The 19,843-nt window shown below is 41.7% G+C and overlaps 1 protein-coding gene across 1 annotated transcript in view; it reads left to right on the top strand.

Annotated features, from left to right (window-relative positions):
• Positions 1-8,394, top strand: part of SPATA6 (spermatogenesis associated 6) — a 60,734-nt gene extending 52,340 nt beyond the window's left edge. The window contains exons 12-13 of the mRNA XM_075935945.1: positions 3,480-3,568; positions 8,187-8,394. Of these exons, the coding sequence (XP_075792060.1) occupies positions 3,480-3,568; positions 8,187-8,367 (270 nt within the window). The 3' untranslated portion in view covers positions 8,368-8,394. The remainder of the gene's footprint in view (positions 1-3,479; positions 3,569-8,186) is intronic.
• Positions 8,395-19,843: the final 11,449 nt, after the last annotated feature.

Here is a 19,843-nt window from a genome sequence, read left to right as displayed (position 1 = left end):
TTTTCATGAGTTGTGCTTTACTGAACAGTACAGTTTGACACCAATGCTGCTATGTATGACTTCTTTGCACGAAGGCATGAGAATGAATTGGTACGGATTAGCCTAAAATTTACATCCATGAGCTCCTCTGACTCCTCTTTTGGAGAAAGGGCAAAATTTGGTTTACCAAATTATTAATCTACAGGTTTATTCATAAAGCTAGGTATACTTGCAGACTCTGAAATTCTTGACGAATGAAAAATACTTAGTCTGAATCCCCACTTTGGTAACTAAATTTAATATAATTTAAGTATGTTTATGCCCATCCATTTACATTCAGGGTTTGAGAATCTAGCATCCCAATCTGATTTCTATTTGTCTACTCTTGATGGTCTTTCAAAGCAATTTTTGTTCATGTCAGGACTCTTTGACCAAATGTAAGTGCACATGATGTACTTGTCCTAAATTGTACATGAACCTGATGACCTTGAGTGAGCTGCACTGCATGCTGTTAAATACAAGATGTTTCTGACATTGTTCTGTGTTCTAAACACTTGAAAGCAGGTACAGCTCAGGTCAGCTTCTTATAATGTTCCGATGAATTTAGGATGGCAAATTGAATTTTATGACGGTCTAGCACCTACGTGTAATGAAAGTTTGCACAGCCTAAACCAGCAGCCCTTGACTGCTTCTTCTGGACACCAGACCATGACTCTAAGATAATAGAATTCACTGGTTTGCTAAAACAGCCTGAGGGCTGGCTACTTTGTCTTCCCATGATGCTGTAAATGGTTTGTAGCTATTAAAGAGGAACTGCAAAAGGGTCTCTTCCCCAACACCTCTTTTCCACTAGCTCCTTCTGGAAAAGTCCTAATTTGAAAACACCAAAGAAAGCCTCATGCCACTGTGAAGCTGCCTCTGCACAAGGTGGTTCTTGTCTGCTGCGGCCATATTGAACCATCTCTCCCTCGCACACTCACCCAGACTTGCCAGGCTGTGCTGTGCTGGCTTGAGCAGACGGGGCCATTTCTGCAGCTGAGTGGATGGATTAGCACAGTCAGTGTTTAACAACGGTAAGGCATGTCTCGGTGACTACATCTCCCTTCCCATGAAGACTATCCCATTTAGGAGGGCAGGTGGGGGAGAGACCCACTGGGGAGAAACAGGAAGGCGGGACATCAAGCAGCATATGGGATCTTATAGCCTTTGTACTTTTATAAGTGTACTTTTGTACTTTTTTTCAGATAAAGCCTGCTTCTTGTGCTCTTCTGTTCCTTTTCCCATTGCCTTTGTTCACTTAAGTAAGCAGAGAATTGCTTTTTAACATGTATTTATATGGAAATAATTTGTGTTAAACTATCACCTGAGGCACCAGGCGAGGCTCAGGGCCCCAGCACACAGAGTGCTGTACAACACCCAGTAGAAAGATACTTCCTATCCCAGAAAGCTCCACATCTGGGTTGTGGTAGGAGGCAACAGGTAAGGGAGGCAAGTTAGCATACAGGACACAAAACGTCTTGGTTCAGGTCTCCACTCTTGCCCAAATTTGTTGCACTTCTGGAAGGGTCTTCCAGAGACCATGGGCCTAATGTCTCCAACCTTTCTATCGAACTGCAGCCCTTGCAAACAGCCTCCAACTGCATTTTGCTAGTTTTGATATCAGTAGTGTCATCTTAAAACATTGTGACCAGAACTCTGGATCATATTCCAAAGGTGACCACTACAGCTCTCATTATAACATGGAAAACTAGAGCTGGGCAAAATATTTCATCTCAAACTCTTTTCCTCCCCCCCAAAATGTAGATTTGGGTCAACCAAAACATGTTGTGGATTTGTGAAATTCAGGAAATTTTTTCAGCTGAGAACAAGAAGAAATCAGGATGTGGTGAAATAAACCATTTTGCCTTAGTTGAAATGCTTTGGGTTGGTTTCACAAGGAGACTTTGATATCATTCACAAAACTGAACAGGAGACAGTGTTGGTGCCCCACTTACATTGAGTAGACCAACAGTTAGAGAACCCACCTGAGAGACCCTAGTTCAAATCTCTACTCTAAAACAAAGACTCAGGTCTGCCAGACTGTACGGTGTTCTGGGTTGGGCTCTCAGTCATCTCCCTGTTGAAGAAGGATGCCCAGGATTCCCAACTGAAAGTTGGGAGAGAAGGCAGGCTCAGAGGGGGCTCAGAAGGCTGGGTCCCCCCAGCTGTTCCACATAGTATATTCATTGGGCCAAAGAAAGAGAAAAGAAAATCCCTATAACGTAAGTGTAGCTATTATGGCGCTTAACCTGAGTTCTAGTCCCTGCACCAATGGACACTTGATTTGATTTGTTTTTTGGACAAGTTTGCAAACCAAAAACTCAGTTATTCATGCAGCTCTACGGACATCATATTCCTGTTTACATTTGATACATCTTTTTATGCCTTCCAAAATTTAATTTGCTTCTGGCAAACATTTCAGACTTTACCACTGCACTTGATTCCTTTTGCTATGTGCTTTTTAGCGTGTAACTACCGAGGACAGAGTCGGATTTCCTGGTCACACAGACACCCTCATTACCTTGTGTTTCTCCACAATAAATACTGTAGTCTTGCCACAGTCCTAGGCTATGGAGCTGGCTCTCCATTATATTTCTGTTTTCCTTCATGGTCACTGTCCTCTCTCCCAGTTTGGTGTTCTCATCCCATCTGGTTATTTTAATGGTATGCATGAAAGGTAATTTTGTTTAATAATCCTTGAGCAGTTGACTTCTGCTGAAAGCATCCTCTAGGCTCAACTCCATACAGGCCTTGATTCCATACCTGTACACTACATATGATTAAGGAAGGGAAGGAATTTCTACCTTCTAGTCTTGGTTGTGTTGCAGACTTTCAGTGGTTATTATTCTACTTAATTCTGCACAGAGGACTAATTCAGTAATGTTTGTTAAGCACTTGGAAGAGGAAGAGTCCTAAGTAGTTATTTTTTAAGACTACCTCTGCAGAGTCAATAAATACATTATAGTTACCTTAAAGTCCAGTAAACTTACCATTCTCCTCAGCCTCGCATACTTGTAGCGAACCATTTTTGTCCTCTAGAATGCCACTAACTGATTAAAATGCATGATTTGTATGACAATGGCATGTTGTGATGAATCTTTGATTCCATTTTCCCCTACTTCAAGATACAAATTCAGTGCTGCCACCAACATGCTTCCTAGCACTCAACCCTGTTTGTGTATAAGTAAGCATAAGTGCCTATTATTGTCTGCACAGGCCCTTGGATGTAAGCTCCCAGAAATTCTTTCCAATTTATTACTTGAAAATTTATTAGCTGAGTTCCAGTGATTTTAATTAAAACTGATCCAAAGTAGTGTTTGGTTCATTACACCTTTTGCTTTTTCTCCCTCAAGAAATGTAAGCGGTTTAATAGTCGTTTTCTAAATGGAAGGAAACTATTTCTAAATTAAATTATTGTAATCAGAAACCGGGCTAATGAAAATTTGATTTCTGTTTTTTAGGATGAGAGTAACTCATTGAAAGGAGACTCAAGTAAGACAAGAGAAGATTCATGTAAAGACTCCTTATGTGGCAACGAACTACAGAGCAGGTATGTCCTATTTGGTAATTGGTATAGAAACAACATGTATACCATGCTGCTAAAATCTAGCTGCAAAATGGACACGTAAATAATTCATTTTCTATTTTAAGTTATGCATTATGCTGTAAAATGGCCAAATGCTTCTTTGAGTTAGTCCTACTAAGATTTTTTACCTAAGAGCAAAATGCAGCTAATTATTGTTGTGCCTTCCATGCTGCTATGATTGACACTGTGTCAGTGCAACCTCCAATAATTCGTATTGTCAAGACTTCACATGGTCATAAAAACGATCCTTGGGCAGTGATTTGGACTTCATAATGTCAGCCAGAGAGCCATTTTTCTATTTTTAGAAGTATTTGGCTATCTTTTAACTCAGAGAGATGTGAAAACTGAGACTTAGTAGCTAGAATCCTTTTCCATGCTTGTAACTCAGTAGGGATGTTAAATTTAGATTAATTAACTAATTGAATAGTCGATGGGATTTCCATTGACTATATGATTAGTCTATAAGAGCACCTACGCCTTTGAACTGTAGCAAGAGCCCTACGGGGCTCTTGCTACAGTTAAAAAGTGGAGGCCTCATGAAGAGCACAGAGCCAGTGGGGGGGACTCCTGCTAGCTCCATGCTTCCTGAGAGGCCTCAGCCTTTGAAATGTACAAGAGCCCCAGCAGGGCTCTTGTACATTTCAAAAGGAAGCCCCACAGGGAGGACTTAAGCTTATCGAATAGTCGACAAGTCACTTACATCCCTATAACTGAGAGGATTTTTTTTATTTAAGATCAAGTATTGAGCTCTATCCTTTATCTGCAAGAGGGTGGATTAAACAGAGTATGAGGCAGTTTAGTGTTTGCATTTCAGATGAGACCTCAAAACTGTAGCCCTATCTGATTTACAGAAACATAGTATCTTCTCAGAGGGATAACAATGTTAGTCTGTATTTGCAAAAACAGTGGGGAGTCCTGTGGCACCTTAAAGACTAATATGTTTCTTTGATCATATGCTTTCATGGGTAAAAACACTTCATCAGATGCATGCTAGCATCTTCTGGCACTCTTCCTCTGAAGCAGATCTTGCTCTAGCATTCTTACTCCTAGTGAGGAGTCATTGCCATCCTCTACCCTAGAGATAGTTGTGTTCAGTGTGGGAAGAGGGGAAGGGTGCATTGGTGGTTGTTTGTGAAACACTGTGGGATTTCTGAGGATGAAAATAACTATCTGCTATGTATGTGAGAGAATCTGTTCAAGAACTCCTAAACGATAAGAGCTAGGACCACAGCTTCCTCTTATCAGAATGTAAAGCAAGGTCAGAGATTGGTTATGGCTGGAAAATGGGATGTACCTGGAATGGGATTGCTTCTCAGAAATCCATACAGGAAAAGAGTCCGAATCAACAGGCAGACGAAAATGGCTGGCTGGGGACACTCCCTTCCCCTGTCCAGGACTGCCCCATCCCCGAGCCTCCTATCCCCAGGCACCCTTTAGGGAGGGTAGTGGGGCTGAAGTTTTCCTGCCCCCTGATTCATATGGGATGCTGTTGGCTGTTCCCTTTGTCAGGGAGTGAGGGGAACATGCACAGTTTGCTGCATTCCTCACTCTGGCTGGGGAGAGCAGGGGGCAGATGAACCTGGACCTGCCTCAGCCTCAGGACAAGCAACCATCCCCCAACTGTGCCTGCTGGAGCTGCAGGGGCCATGGAAAAATGCTTCTCTCCTGGCCCTAAGTTGCTGTGGTGAGAGGGGGCTGGGACTGCAGTGCTAAATCTAGATGGACTTGACCTAAAATAGGTATGTTTTAACACTTACAATTAGGGCAAACTTTCATAGTGACTTCCAAATTCATGAGTCATTGGTGTATGTGCAGATAGGAAAACACATTCATATTCATATTGTGCAGTGTAATGAACTTTAAAAAAATGTTTAAAAACTCTACATTTTGATTTCCACAGTTGGGGTGTCACTAAGGATTACAATCCTAATTATACCCCCTTCTGTCAAAGAGCAATTACTTTTCTCTTCATCAAGTTTTAGATCAATTGTTGGGAACACTTCTGTACTTACTGCCACGTCTTTATTCTAAGTGTATCCCATATGTGCCCTTACCCTGACAAGTTGAAGCAAACAAAGTGTCTGTATATGTGCACACATCTCTGTATTGAGGCAACTTTGAGATTGATGTTGAAACTTCAAGCATTGGGGAAGGGAGGTGCAACAAACCCCAGTATTACAATATCAATAACTGACGGGATATGAAATGGAGCACTCAGGTTGGGACAGAATTGTATCTTAGGGTTAAACACCGGCAACATTAATTCCACTGCACGAAAGGGGGAGAGAGATAAGAACTCAATGATCATTTGACTGCTCTATATTTGCACAGTTTTTGTCAACAGGATACTAGGACAGAGGGAGAGTTCAGAGAAGGACATGCTACTGCCTGACCAAATGTTTGCAGTAAAGTAGATGATTGAAAACCACTGGGAATATGGAATAGGTCCATGTTGTTTAAAATATTCAGTGTATGACTCACTCTGAAAAGAGCTTTTGGGACTCCTAAAGGACATGTATGAGGGAATAAAAGCATATGACAGGTAGTTCAGAATGGGGAGTTGCGTGCAGAAATCCTGCTGTTGATAATTTGTGTGTGTAATTCCCAGATCACTTAGCTCAGATTGTAAGGATGGTTTCCAGTTGAGACAGGAGACTGGCTTTTCTCTGCCAGGCCTGTGTCTATGTCCATACTACTGCTGAATATCTTATGAGCAAGGAGTGACTAATGGAAATACACCAAAAATAGACAGCTCTTAAGCTTTAAGGCATTGATTTGGACTTTGCTGACGTTATTCTCATTCTTGAAGAGTCATCTATGTTTGCCGCTGTGATGGGTTTTGAATGGAGGCACATGAGTAACGTTAGTTTTTCTGGCCCAAATTGCATTTTAAGTAGAAGAAAGTGCAATGCAGACTATAGGAAGCAATCTGGCTAAATAAGGAAGCAGAACTGGTACCTTTATCTAGCAGTTCCTAGAGGCGTCCAGTTCTACAGAACTATTCAGAGTGGCGCCATGAGGGTCTCTTGTTGGTTTGACGTTCTCTCTGTGTTAGTTTCTTGTGAGTCAAAGATGTAATGTGCAGTTCCGCCTCGCTGTTAAGAGAACTATTTTTAATTTACTCCAGATAGTCAGTTGATTTAAAATACCAGGGCCTGTTTTATGTTTTTGGAGTGTGGGAAAGGAAAGGTTGCCATGCTTTTTCAGCCTCGTGCCCACAGTTGTGTAAGAACAACTGATGCCTTTTTTCACCCAACTCCTTCATATAGGCTGGCTTCCAAATTTCATTCTTTGTGCCTCAGCATATACTTGTAAATGGAGCATTATAGCTTCTGTTTATCATGTGCAAAAAGAGAGACCAGGGTTTTAAGAGCTGGCCCTAAATCTCTCATCCTTCCCCACCCTATTCATATGGTTTAAATTGCAGCTTTCAGTGGAAAGAAACCTCATTAGAAGTTACTGTAGCTTGCTAAAAATACACTCATTAATAATTTCACATACACTGGTTCACTCATTTGTCACATTGTCTTGAAGTTAATATGTATTAAACAGAATTTTAAGACCTGGAAGTTTTGCCACCCTACTGAAGTGGTGTGACTTGACCTGATCAAAATATGCATAAACGACCCAGTTTGAAATTTACCTGTAAAATCAAATCTTATTTCTATTTTCTAGATAAAAATGGCCACCAATAAATTTCCCATACCCAGGAGATGGTAGAGTTGGGATCTGAACCTCTGAAGAAAAGGGGTAAACATTTAAAAAACACCACGTCAGTTAGGTGCATTTGAAAAAAATTACCCCAGGACTGAGATTTACCTTTTTAATTTTTTATGATCTAATTTCAAATATAGTAACACAAAATCAAACTAATTGGTTTTATTATAATGCAACTGTTTATTTCAGAGGTTCTAAGAGAAAACAATCAATCCGTGACGCTTAGATATAAATGCACTAACATTTGTCAGTGCTTGGTAATGAAGACTTTTAGAGGATACATTCTACTTGATGGGGCTAGGAAAATGAATTCTGGAAGCAACTGGTATATTAATATCTTTTCTTACAGATATTAAATCAGTGACACATAAGGGGAAGAAATGAGTAACATTCCATTGCTGCTGTCTCATAATGTATTTGGTAAAATATATTTTTAACCTGAGAGAGAGGATAGAACACATTATAGCTGCAGTTGAAGTAATTTAATTTACCTTGAATAGATTGTCTTCATATTGAAATAGCTGCTTATGGGTGTATTTTGACCTTCAAAGGACACACAGATACTGTGTAGCCGCTGCATACTGCTCAATGCATTGTCACACTGCCAATCAAAGTACAGTAAAGCAACGACATTCTGTTCCAGAAAGAATTTTGTCTCTGTTTAGCAGGTATCTAGTTACATGAAGTAAGACTTCTGTATTTCAATAACATGGGCTTCTGTTCCTTTGAATAATTGTGGTATAATTGTGTTTCTGCTTGTAAAATGTCACTGTCTCAGCACTGCATCTAGGTTCACATTGCATTTATAGACTCCTGTTTCCTCTTCCCTTAAGATTGATCATTTTGGCTTTGCTTATGTTAACAGTTCATCAGCTCAGCAGAACACCACCGTTCACTTGGATAATGGTGAATATTGGTCCAACCATGCAGCTGTGTATAAAGGAAAACCCCACAGAGCTATCTTTGAAGACAGCCTGGAGAAAATATATAGAAACATGTACAAAAAAGCCTCTGGCACCATGTCAAAAAGAAAAATACACTCCTGATAACAATACAACTAGACGTGTACAGGACGCAAGGTTGCTATTTTTAATGAGAATTATTTTTGTGTAACACATTTTTGTACTCAATTTTTTTTAGCATGTAATGTTCATTGGGAAGAACTGTTATGGGCTAGTGGAGCTTTGAGGTTGTGTCAAGGCTGTTCTCAACTTTGGCATGACAAATACAGAAGTGGGGGCCTGCAAAAGCACCCCAAAACCTGATCTCTACCGGCTTTGGTACAAAAACTTCCCCCAAAATCCTGATTTGGACTTTGGAGAATAAAAACCGCTGCCACCACCCAAGTATTCCAAGAAAACCAGGGAAGAGATCATTTGGGAAACCTCCTCCCTAAAAACCTCAGGGGTACCACAAGCTTTTTTCCCCAAAGAGCTTGAAAAGAAAAAAAAATAAGCTGCAGTCTGTGGTAGCTGCCCCTTAGTCAGAGGTATGCAGTTACCCACAGACAGATTTTCCAGGAAACAGAAATGAACCAATACAGGTTAATTAGACAAAGGAAAACAAACTTATTAGCAAAACAATACCATAGTTGCAAGCATAATAAAGTGGCTAGATGAAAAAGCGCCACCAGTTGATATACTCATGGAGGGGACCCTCCCTCATGGGCTCAAACTTAGTTACAAAAGGAAAACTCTTTTAAAGGGAAAAGAAAAAAATACACTTTGAACAGCTGACACATCAATTCCACATTCCCAAACCAGGAAACAAATAAAACCTGACTGGTTAACTAACTTTGCCCTACTTACACACATAAAAAGTCCATTCTTGGGAGAGAGACAGGCCTTCGCATCTCCCTGTTACATGGAAGAAACTGCTCTGATTCGGAGAAAGGAGGGAAAATTTAAAAATTCCTTTCTTCCAGTTTGAAACCCCTACCTGCATTACTATTGGCTGACCAGATACCTGGCTAGAGACAGGAGACATAGTTAACCCCTTAGTCCCCAGGTACTGGTCAGCCCCCATGGTTATGACAGGCTGGGACCCCAAAAGGAAAATGTTCAAATAAAAAGAAAACCAGAAACAATTGAAGTTAAGTAGCAAATTGTTCCCTTAAGAAACTAGGATGATGGTGTTTCATGCACCCCCTCTTTGTCCTTTTCAGTGCTGAAGTAAGAGCATCCAGTTTATTCTGCACCCATCAATCATCAGTGCATCATTTCAGTTATTAACATTATTTAACAATTTAAATGTAAGTGGTTGAAAGTGCAATCTGCCCCAGTGTTTAAAGAGCTAGAGAGATGTCTGTTTGAAGGAACTTTTTTTTTTTTCCCAAGAAGGAAAAGGTTTGTTCATTCCAGGTCTATAAATGAAGAAGGGAAAAATTCTGATAGTATCCGGTAGCTGTGTCAAAGTGTTTCCTAGCACTCTTAGCCATGAAGTTTCTATTATTGCCAAGCTTTTTTTTGAAAATATCTGTATATTGGATGAAAATATCTCCTCTTCATGCATCCTAATGTCACAGTGTCTGAAAATTTCCAGGATCACTTTTGGAGCTTGTCGGCTAGAGCAGATGCCCCATGCAAACAGTATGAAGCTCCTGCATCACATTCCCACCACATTTGGAGCCCATCCTTACTAGCCTGCTGGGGATGTATTGGCAGAAATTGCCTCTTTTTGTAAAGGCCACCAAATGTTCAGCAGTAGTTAGCTGCTTTCCCAGGAGAGGAAACCTTTTCAGCCTTGCATTGAACAGCTCCCACATTAACAGACCAGGGCAAGCAGCCCATCTCCTGAAAAAGCTGAATGATTTAAAGGGCAAGTGTGTCCATCTCCTGCTTCCTTTTGAAAAGGGAATAACAAATGTGTATTCTGGCTCATTCGCTGCAGAAGCAGGCAGCTGGGGCCGATTCAGTTACACTAGTGCCATCTTGTATCTTGCTTTTGGACAAAGGATAAACTGGTTGTACAGATGGCAGAAATCTAGGACTGTAACCTGTCAACATATGTGGATAGACGAAATGTTGGCCTACTCTTATCCGTGCTTTAATAGTAAGATAACCTCATTGATTTAAGGAAGCAGTGAGTGAGTAAGTCACTTGGAGAGCACACTGAAAAGTGGAACACTGCAGCTTCAGAAAAGGGGGCTTTCGGAGGAAATGTTCGGAGTATAGGTTGAACCTCTCTAGTCCAGAACTTTTTGGTCCAGAAACATCCATTGTCCAGAATGATTTTAGTTAGCCGGATGCCCACTTTTCATAGGTGTGGCCAAGTTTTCCCCGGTACTATAAAGTTTGTTTACAGCCACTAGTTCTGGCTCTTAGTATTCTGTGCTGTTATTTAGCTCTTAATTTACCCCTAAATGTCCTCTAACAGCCCGGTAAGCAGTGGAAGTGTTGGTGATGCTTCTAGGCAATATTGACCTCCTGTGGTCTAGAAAATTCTCTTGTTCAGAACCAATCCAGTCCCAAGGATGCTGTACTAGAGAGGTTCAACTTGTACAGGCATTTCTGTTCCTGGTAACAAAACCAACCACAGCTCCCCATTCCTGGCCTTGACCAGGCTTGGCACTTGGAGTGCTTTAGATTTTCAAAGTGCAAAATAAAGATTAGTCAGTTATTTAATCCTCACAACCTCCAAGCAGAGAAGCATGATTAAGTCATTTTTTTAGAACTGGAAAAGTACAGCACAGACTTATCGAAAGCCAGGGACTCAACAGCACAGCAGGTTTAGAATGTACACGTTTCTGTATCCCTGCCATTAAACTCTGCTGCTTGTCTGTGACTCCCTATTCATCTGTAATACAGTAGTTTCTTAATAGACAAAATTGACCAATGAAAAGAAGGCAGGAAGAAACTAGGAAGACAATGTATGGATCATAAAAAGCCAAGCAGAGTTTGATTGGCTCTCTGCCAGCATGTGGCCTAGAGTTATCAAAACAAAATCGACATTGCAAGTGCACGTTGAAATGATTTCCTGGGTATGAATGAGCACTTCAGCGATGAGTTCTGTCTGCCTGCTGATGCATCCCATCCCTCCTTGTTTAGTATTCCCTCCTGGCCTGAATTCAGTGTCACAGCTGAATGAAAACTGTAAGCATACACGTTACTACTGTTCCGGTCACCAGGGCAAAGCTGGTACATGCCCTGGGCATGCTAGACCTCCAGGACTGGAAACATGTAGTGTGTATACACACGCTCTGTGTGCCTCATGTTGACTTTGTGCCCTGTTCTCTAAGAAGTTTTAGCAGCTGCAGTCTTCCTTCCCAGTCTCAGCAGGACCACTGTAATTGGGGGGATCTGGACTATAAATATTTTGGATACTAGTTGCTGCCTTTTACTTCCCCGTTTGACTCATTCTCTCCATGATACAGGAGTGTTACTCCCTGTCCCCCATCTCCGAGGGTGCAGCCCAGTTAGTTACTAAGTTCAGCTCCGTTAGTGAAATTCATGGGAGGTGCTGAAAATACAGAGGGGCCATCTCCTTGCATGTGAGACCCTTGTACCACATGTGCAACCAGAAAGCCAAGGGAGGGGGAAGACAGGTGAGAGACCCACCATGAGAATCCAGGATAGTAAGTTGGAGGGTGAAAAGGAAGTGAGGTCTCGAGCAGTGGTTTTCACACTAGCGATCATGACTCAGTACTGGGTTGTGGAATGTCAGGCCCTGGGTCTTGCTGCTGAAAGGTGACCAGTGGGGGGGGCTAAAGCAGGTTTCCTGCCCCTCCTGGCACCGCAGACTGTGCTGTGCCCCAGAAGTTGCCTGCAGCAGGCCCGGCTCCTAGGTGGGGAGTGTGGAAAGAATGCATAGGGTTCTGCACACTGCCCCTCCCCTGAGCACTAGCTCCACACTCCCATTGACTGGGAACCTGCTACTGGCTGCTTCTGGGGCGCAGCCAGGTCTGCAATGGTACGAGAGGCAGGAAGCTTCCTTAGCACCCCGGCTGCATCACTGACTGGGAGCCACTCAAGGTAAGCCCTTTCTGCCCCATCCCTGATCCCTGCCCCCCCAAAGCTAGAGCCCCCCTCCTACACCCTTATCCTCAGCCCCATTCTGGAGCCCACGCTCTAGTCAAATTATGTTGAGTTTCAGGCATCAATGATTTTCTTCATCTGGGTCACGAGAAAAAAGAGTTTGAAAACTGCTGGTCTAGAGGGGCAGGAGTTTGGTAGGAAATACTAGGCTGTACTTTACGTTCCATTTTAGCCTGATTGAAATGTGGCAGTTTTGGTGCTTTACATTTTTTGATGGAAGTTACAGGCTAGCTTGATGTGGGCTTCCTTTAGGAAGAAGCGAAAAGAAACGTGTTCATATTTGAATCGTGCTGGCTAGGAATAGTCTCCATGTGAAGTTTTACTATATGACATAATTTGTATACCAGATTGAAAGGCAATCTTTGGCCTGGCTGTTATGGAGTGTGTAGATGTTTTGCCTCTTAGAATCAGCTAGGATCATCAGGTCCAGCTAGCCTTCTCGCTGGTGATAGGATTGTGCTTGTTTGGGTATAGTCAGAGTTCATTTCCAAACACTATACTAGAATTCATTCTGTTAGGGAGAAACTTGTAAGTAAAACCTGACTTAAGCCTTGAAATGCACAGCTCTGTCCATCTGAAATCGGCACGCTGCTTTTGAAACAAGTGTTTGGCCCCCACTCCTGTTTGTGTGCTTGGCTAACCTTCTATTAATATGCATATAGCTCAAGTGCAGAGAAGACTGATTCTCCTCTGTTACTGCAGCATGCGATAAGTACGCTCTCAGGCAGTGAACCAACATAGTAATAAACTGTGATTGTTTAGTGCACCTTGCCTTCTAATACAATTTAAATCCCTTCTATCAAATGCAAATTTCTAGGTTCCTGAGCAGAGCTTTAAATAGCATTTCCTTGCTCAGGCCTTATCTTTTGCTATCCACAAAGTGGTGTGTTAGTGACAGTAGGATGGCATAATTCCACCACCACCATTTTACCTCCTAAAGGAAAACTACCTACTCAAATCTAGAAATAATGGGATAGATTAAGAGAGAATTAGAGTTTATTGCATCAGTCTTCTTATTTCTTTTTTTACTCCCCCAGACTGTCATAGCCCAAGAGTATTCTAACCAGACATATTTGCCTTTCTGGTATTGTTTGTGACACAAAATGTAATCAGTGTAATATTTTAATCACTTTTCTTTTAGTAAGTCAAACTGAGGCTACTCTTGTTTCAACTCCCACGGGAGCAGAAACTTAGTTGGTGCAAAACAAACTGTATAAGCAGTGGGGCCCAATCGAAAGTCAGGCGCTTTCCTCAATAGCAGTCACTTTGAAAGTCCCTCACCATTGCCCTGTAGTGATTAAGGGGTGGAAGTGTCAAGCTCTTTAAGGATCAGCATTATCTAGCTTCCCAGCTAGAAGGATAGAAGCTTCAGCTCGGTCCCTTGAGAATGTCAGTTGGAGCTGACGGTGTGGAACGCCTCGGGTAATAAAGATGTGAGAATGTTTAGACCTAAAATGTGAGCTGCTTTAAACTTATTTGATGAGGAAAGTCTCCAGGTTCAATGTGTTTGGGTTTTTCCACACTACCTCGCCTAGATTTCACCACCTGAAGTTTTCAGAGAATCACCAGAAAACTAAGAAATCTGTTAAAAGGAGCCTTTGAATTGTGTGTCTATAAGGTCTTCATTTCAGGTACACATGCACCTTGCGCCTCTGATGAGAGACGTGTTGGTAGCAGCGTCCATTCAGATGTCGCATGCACCCTACTCAACCTTATGCCCCATTCGGAGGCTATATAGGGCTGTGTGGGTGCAGTGCCTCACTTCTCTCTCACCCTAAACAGGCTCCTGGCCATATTGCCTACTTCTGCTTTAGCACAAGAGGCACTGCCGATTAAGGAAACTCTCCTGGAGCTAGACCAGACCCCCTTGAAAACTCCAGTGGTGGCACCCCTTACGTGCACATGTGCCAACCAAAAGGTGCTATGTCTCAGCCAGGAATTTTGTTTTCTACATCCAGGACCAAATTCTCTAGCCGTGGACACAGCTAATGAAAGTGAGACTCAGCATAGTACTAACGGTACTCCGTATAACAGGGACTAGAGGTGTCTGGAACTTTTTGATCATAAAAATGACTGGCAACATTACAGTTTGGGATTATGAATCACTAAACACTAATGTTGAGACTTAACTACCTGAATTATGAGACATGTAATGCTTTCATTGATCATTTACCACAAGAACATCGAGTTCTGAATAGTGCAATAATAAAAAAGAGTCAGCTTGTGGCAAAGACATCTTTGAAGGTTTTACTTGATGTAGCCAACAGTGAAGGCAGATCTGTGTCCGCCCCAGCCATAGTGAGATGAGTTTCCTGACTTCAGTTGTATGGGTTCCTCTGGCAGGTACAATCAGCCACTAAGGAGTTAGTGTTTAACCCACTTCATACTCTAAAGGACTCTAGGGCTGTGTCTAGATTACATCCCTCTTTCGACAGACATGTAAATTAAGCCCTTTCAAAGTGCAAATGAAACGGAGATTTAAATATCCCGTGCCTCATTTGCATAATCGAATGATGGCGCTCTTTCGAACAAGCGCCATTTCAAAAGTAAAACCGCAATCTAGACGTGGTTCTTTCGAAAACGGCAGGCTTTTTCGAAAGATCCTGTAAACCTCATCCTGAGGATATACATGCCTGCAAATAAAAAGACATTCAGGAGGCCTCAATCAATGTAAAAATCACATCCTGGTCAATGTTCCACCTTCTATAAACTACCTGAACCGCTGGCTTAAGAGGCCAGAATTTTCCACTCCTCACATTTGAGGGTTTGGTCAGGAGTCTGGCCCATCTGATAGGGTTTCTTCACTACCCTATTCCACTCCTTTCCCTTAGTTTGGACACCATCTCTCACTATGGTGAATTTACCGAGGAAAAGAAACTTATGGTTACACAATCCAGTTTGCCTTCATCCTGCCCTCCTGTCCCTTTTCCTTCCCTTCTCAGGGACCTTCTTGTGATCAGTTTCTGAGACACAGGATCATATTGCGTAGTAGCCTAGGGGCTATAGAACCAATTCCATTCAAACACAAAGGACAAAGGCTTTGCTGATGGTGTGTTCTGTTACCCAAGGAAAATGGGTTGGAGGCCAAAAGTAGATCTCATATAATTACGTCAGTCAGACATCTGAAATTCAGAATGGTTTCCCTTGCATCTGTAATTTCCTTTCTCAAGTCCTGTGACTGCTTTGCAATTCTGGACCTCAAAGATGCTTCCTTAACTGTAGTAATTCATCCCTCACAAAGGATGTATTTTGTCATAGTCAGTCATTATCCATTTCTAGCCTTCAGCTTTTCTTCCAGCCCAATGGCTATCTCAAAAATAATGGTGATGGAAGCCACACACATCTAGGAGTAAGTCTCTGTAGGTTGGTGACTGGTTCCTCAAAGGGCAGCCTTGGCTTAGGAGATGTTGTCAGCAGTTCAAACAGCAATGTCACTTTTCCCAGTAATATTGAGAAATCGGTCTTGACCCCTAAACAGTGTATATTTTTTTATATCAGCATTTTTAGGTTCAGTGAGGAGCAAATCTCCCAAGAGGTTCCTCAACGCTAGCCAAAGAATTCAGTTTAGTCAACAAATACCAGCTACAACATGTGACTGCAGCTTCTGCATCATCTGTTAGCTTGCAGTTTTGTAACCTAGAACACCAGGTTACAGTCATCAGTGTACCCAGGAGTGACTCAGAACAGCATATATAGCCTACAGTCTGAAACTGTACTCAGTCATTCACCTGGTGGAAGGATCTTTGCAAGGTTCTTGCAGGAATCCTGGTCATCCAGCATCCACCTATCCTCATGAGAACATCAGATTTTTCTCTGTTGGGATTGGGAGCACATTCAGGTCCTCATGCCTCCCAAGGCAAAGGGTCACAACAAGAATAGTTCTTGCACATCAATCTGTTGCAATTGGCAACCGTGAGAAAGGTTTGCCTCCACTTTCTTCCACTCATCAAAAACAAATAGATCAAGATCATGAGGGACTACATAGCTGGATTATATTAATTGTCGGTGAGGAGTGTGTTCGCCCTTGCTCTGCACTGAAGCGATGAAGTAAATGATCGACCAAATGGTTATTTCAGCTTTGTACTTCCCAGAAATACAAACCACCATGGCAGACAACTTCAGCAGGTATTTTATCCTAAATTGCAAATGGGAGTTAGACTTTTGAGTCCCTACCAAATTTTCCTAACTTAGGGGTTCCCAAAGCTTGACTTTTGCACCACGGTAGCCAACATGGAGTGCAAAAAAAAAAAAAATCTGCTCCAGAGGTAAACGCAAACCTTTATCTCTAGCAGCCACCTTTCTCATTAAATGGACAAAAGTATTATGCTTACCCTTCGATTCCACTGCTTTTAAAGGTTTTCACCCAGGGTCATTTTGATTGTATCAACTTGGTCAAGACTCATTTGGTTTCTTTTCCTCAGCAAACTCACCTCTTGCCCTTGGTGATGACTCCCAATAAATTTTCAACTATTGTCTCAGCATGCAGGTCAAACACTTCACCCCAATCCAAATGTTCTGTGTCTCCAAGCATGATACCTTGATGATTCTTGGGATTAGAGGTGTTCTGGTCATCAGGAGTATAGACTGTACTGTTAAATACCAGGAAGAAATCCACACGACATGCTTCGCTCCAGGAATGGAGAAGAGAGAATCTTTGGTGTAACCATTATCAAACCTTCACTTGTCCAGTCATCTTTTTCCATACTCTTGTATTTACCTGCTGGAACTGAAGGCATCAGGTCTGAGAGTTCCATCATGCTTCACTTAGAATCCATAACCATTTTCCACTTACCAGTAGAAGGCTTCTCAGTTTTCACAAATCTAACCACATGGAGGTTCCTGAAAAATCTTATGAAACTTTGCTTATAAATTAGAGATCTGTTCTGCTTTGCAGTTTGTCTTGTCCTTTAACTGCTCCTCAGAATGGCTAGCTACATGCCCTCTGTTACATTTGCCTATGAAGACTGCATTTTTGTTACCATCACTTTTGCTCAAAGGTTTTGGGAGATTGAGGCTCTAGGGAAGACTCTCCCTTTACTGTTTTCTCCACAGAGAATGTATCATCCAAAACGTTCATCTAAGGTTCCTTCTGAGTTCCACAGTAACTAAACTATTCTCTTTCCAATTTTCTTTAAGTTGTATGAGATAATACCAGAGCCACCTGCCATATGCTAGATGTTAAGAGGACATTTGATCTTTTTTTCTGGACCAAACTGAACCATTCAAGAAGTTCCCTGGACTTTTTGCCTCTGTTGCAGACAGGCCTACGTGATCCACCATCTCTGGGCAGTGACTCTCTAAATGGAGCGCTGCAGTGTAGATCTCAGTACTTGCTTTCCCCAGCCATTGTGCTTTGGCTCATGCTACAAGTTCAGATGCTAAAGTAGGCAATGCAGTCCTTTTGTTCAGTGCTGAACTCTGCTCCAGACCTTCTGCTTTCCTAAGGGGTTATGGCAAGGAAGTCACCTAAACGGAGCACACTCCGTGAAGCACACTCCGTGGTAAGACACCACTCAGTGAAAGAGGAGAGGCTACTCACCATTTGCAGTAACTGGAGTTCTTTTGAGATGTGTCCCTGTGGGAGCACCACTAACTTCCCTCTTGCTTCAGAGTTTACTTTGTGTGACTTTGTGGTAGAGAAGGAAGTGAGGCAGTTTGCCCCCTCAGCCTTATAGACCTTTGATCACAAGACCTAAAAAGGTGTAGGGCACATGTATGGGATGAATGGGCGCTTTTACCCAAAATTTCTGATAAAGGCAGAGGGTGCATGCAGACTTGAAATGGAGCACTGTGGGGACGCATCCAATTACTGCACAAGGTGAATAACCTCTCCTTGTGGTTAGGCGACAGAACTGGGAACAAGAAGATTCTGGAAGTGTGTGGTGAATTGCCCTTCCTCTTTGTGCCTTTGTTACTCTATCCATAAAATAGAGAAACTAGAGGTCTCCTACACAGGGAAAGTGCTTTGACATCTTGAGGTAGAATTTACTACAGAAGTGATTTGTTACAAAATAAATAACCCCACCAAGTCCCATTTCCTATTCAATAAAAAGAGCTTTACTGTGGATTTTCCAGTTTCTTTCTTTTTAAATCATGTAACAGAAATTAAACAAGCACTTTTTGTGTTGAGGCAGGAGTCTGATGTTAAACCTGACAGAGTCCAGTAAGAAAGCAACTGTACAATTCTGACAGCTTGTGGCTTAGAGACTAATCATTATAATAAAGGTCCTAGCCAGCCTCATTGGTTAAATCTTGATCCTATAAGTCTAATGTTGCATTATTCCATCAATTGTTCCATTGTTCCTACATCTGTTTTACTCTATCCAGGTTTTTATACTTCAGATATGTGTATATATGTATGCATACTTATGCTGCATATTAATTGTTCTTAACCGAGTTAAGGTCAAAATGTGCTTTGCACTTAGAGTGGAAGGTGATACATCATCTTCTCACTCTGTAATCTTCATTTTCCTAAATTCTAAATTTGATAGTATTTTAGAAACATGGAACTGTGCAAAGCAAAATTTTTCCCGGTGTCCTCTCCGTATATCAATATGATCATATAATGGGGAGTCTTTGAATCATGTGGAGTCTAATACCTGTCTTTATTATGATGCTGTGAGTTTACTTGATCAATCAATAGAAAGGTACAATTTATGAGAGGTTATTATTGAGAAGAATTAAAAGTTGGAATTAGTTGTGGTGTTTGGCAGGGACTACTGAGCGTTTTTCTCTAGGAAGTTTATGTGAAAAAACTCTTAAACTTTAGAAGTTTGTGACCAAGCTATTCTCCAGCAATAAAACCACCAGAAGCTAGTCTTTTGGGGGATGACTTGAATTAACTGCCTCATTGATGGAGGTGATGCAGTAAAGAAGGAAGTTTTTTAAGATCAATTCCAGTGTGCCATAAGAAATGGATTAATATTCTAGGAAAAGATCTGTAAACTCTTTCAGTAATTCCTATTTTTGTCCTTTGTGGGGCAAGGGAAGGGAGGAACACACAATCTTTTAACAAAGAAGCCGTGGAAGGATTGTGGTTTTGGGACCACTTTCCCAATGCTGATCCATTCTGATGCCTGCTATTAGCTGAGTTACTCTTGCTGACTGTCTCTAGCTTTGAGGCCTAGTGGTCAACCTGTTTTGGTGGAGACTCTTTGATCGTAGAACTTGCTCGCTGGCTCTTCAAAGTGAGGTCCTGTTCTTTGGTTAGGCTTTTATTTAACACTGGAGTTGCTGGGGAGGTTTTACTTAGGATAGTTTGGGGTGATCCAAAAGAAAGGGATCTTTGTTCAATCTGTTGAGGCGCAGTTTAAGGCTTTCTGTGTGCATCAAGCCACCCAGATGCCATGTATGAGGGGTTCATAAAATAGTTATTTTAATCTCTTTAAAGTGAGGCAGGCAATATCCACTTCACCGAACTTCTGTAAATTGGATGCTAATATTTATATCATGAAACCAACTGGAATTTTTGGACTTTGAGCTAAAATGT

The sequence above is a fragment of the Pelodiscus sinensis genome, chromosome 9 (genome assembly GCF_049634645.1).
Source record: "Pelodiscus sinensis isolate JC-2024 chromosome 9, ASM4963464v1, whole genome shotgun sequence".
NCBI lineage: Eukaryota > Metazoa > Chordata > Testudines > Trionychidae > Pelodiscus > Pelodiscus sinensis.
Note: the sequence above shows the minus strand (reverse complement) of the source record. Positions and strands in the feature narration are given on the sequence as shown.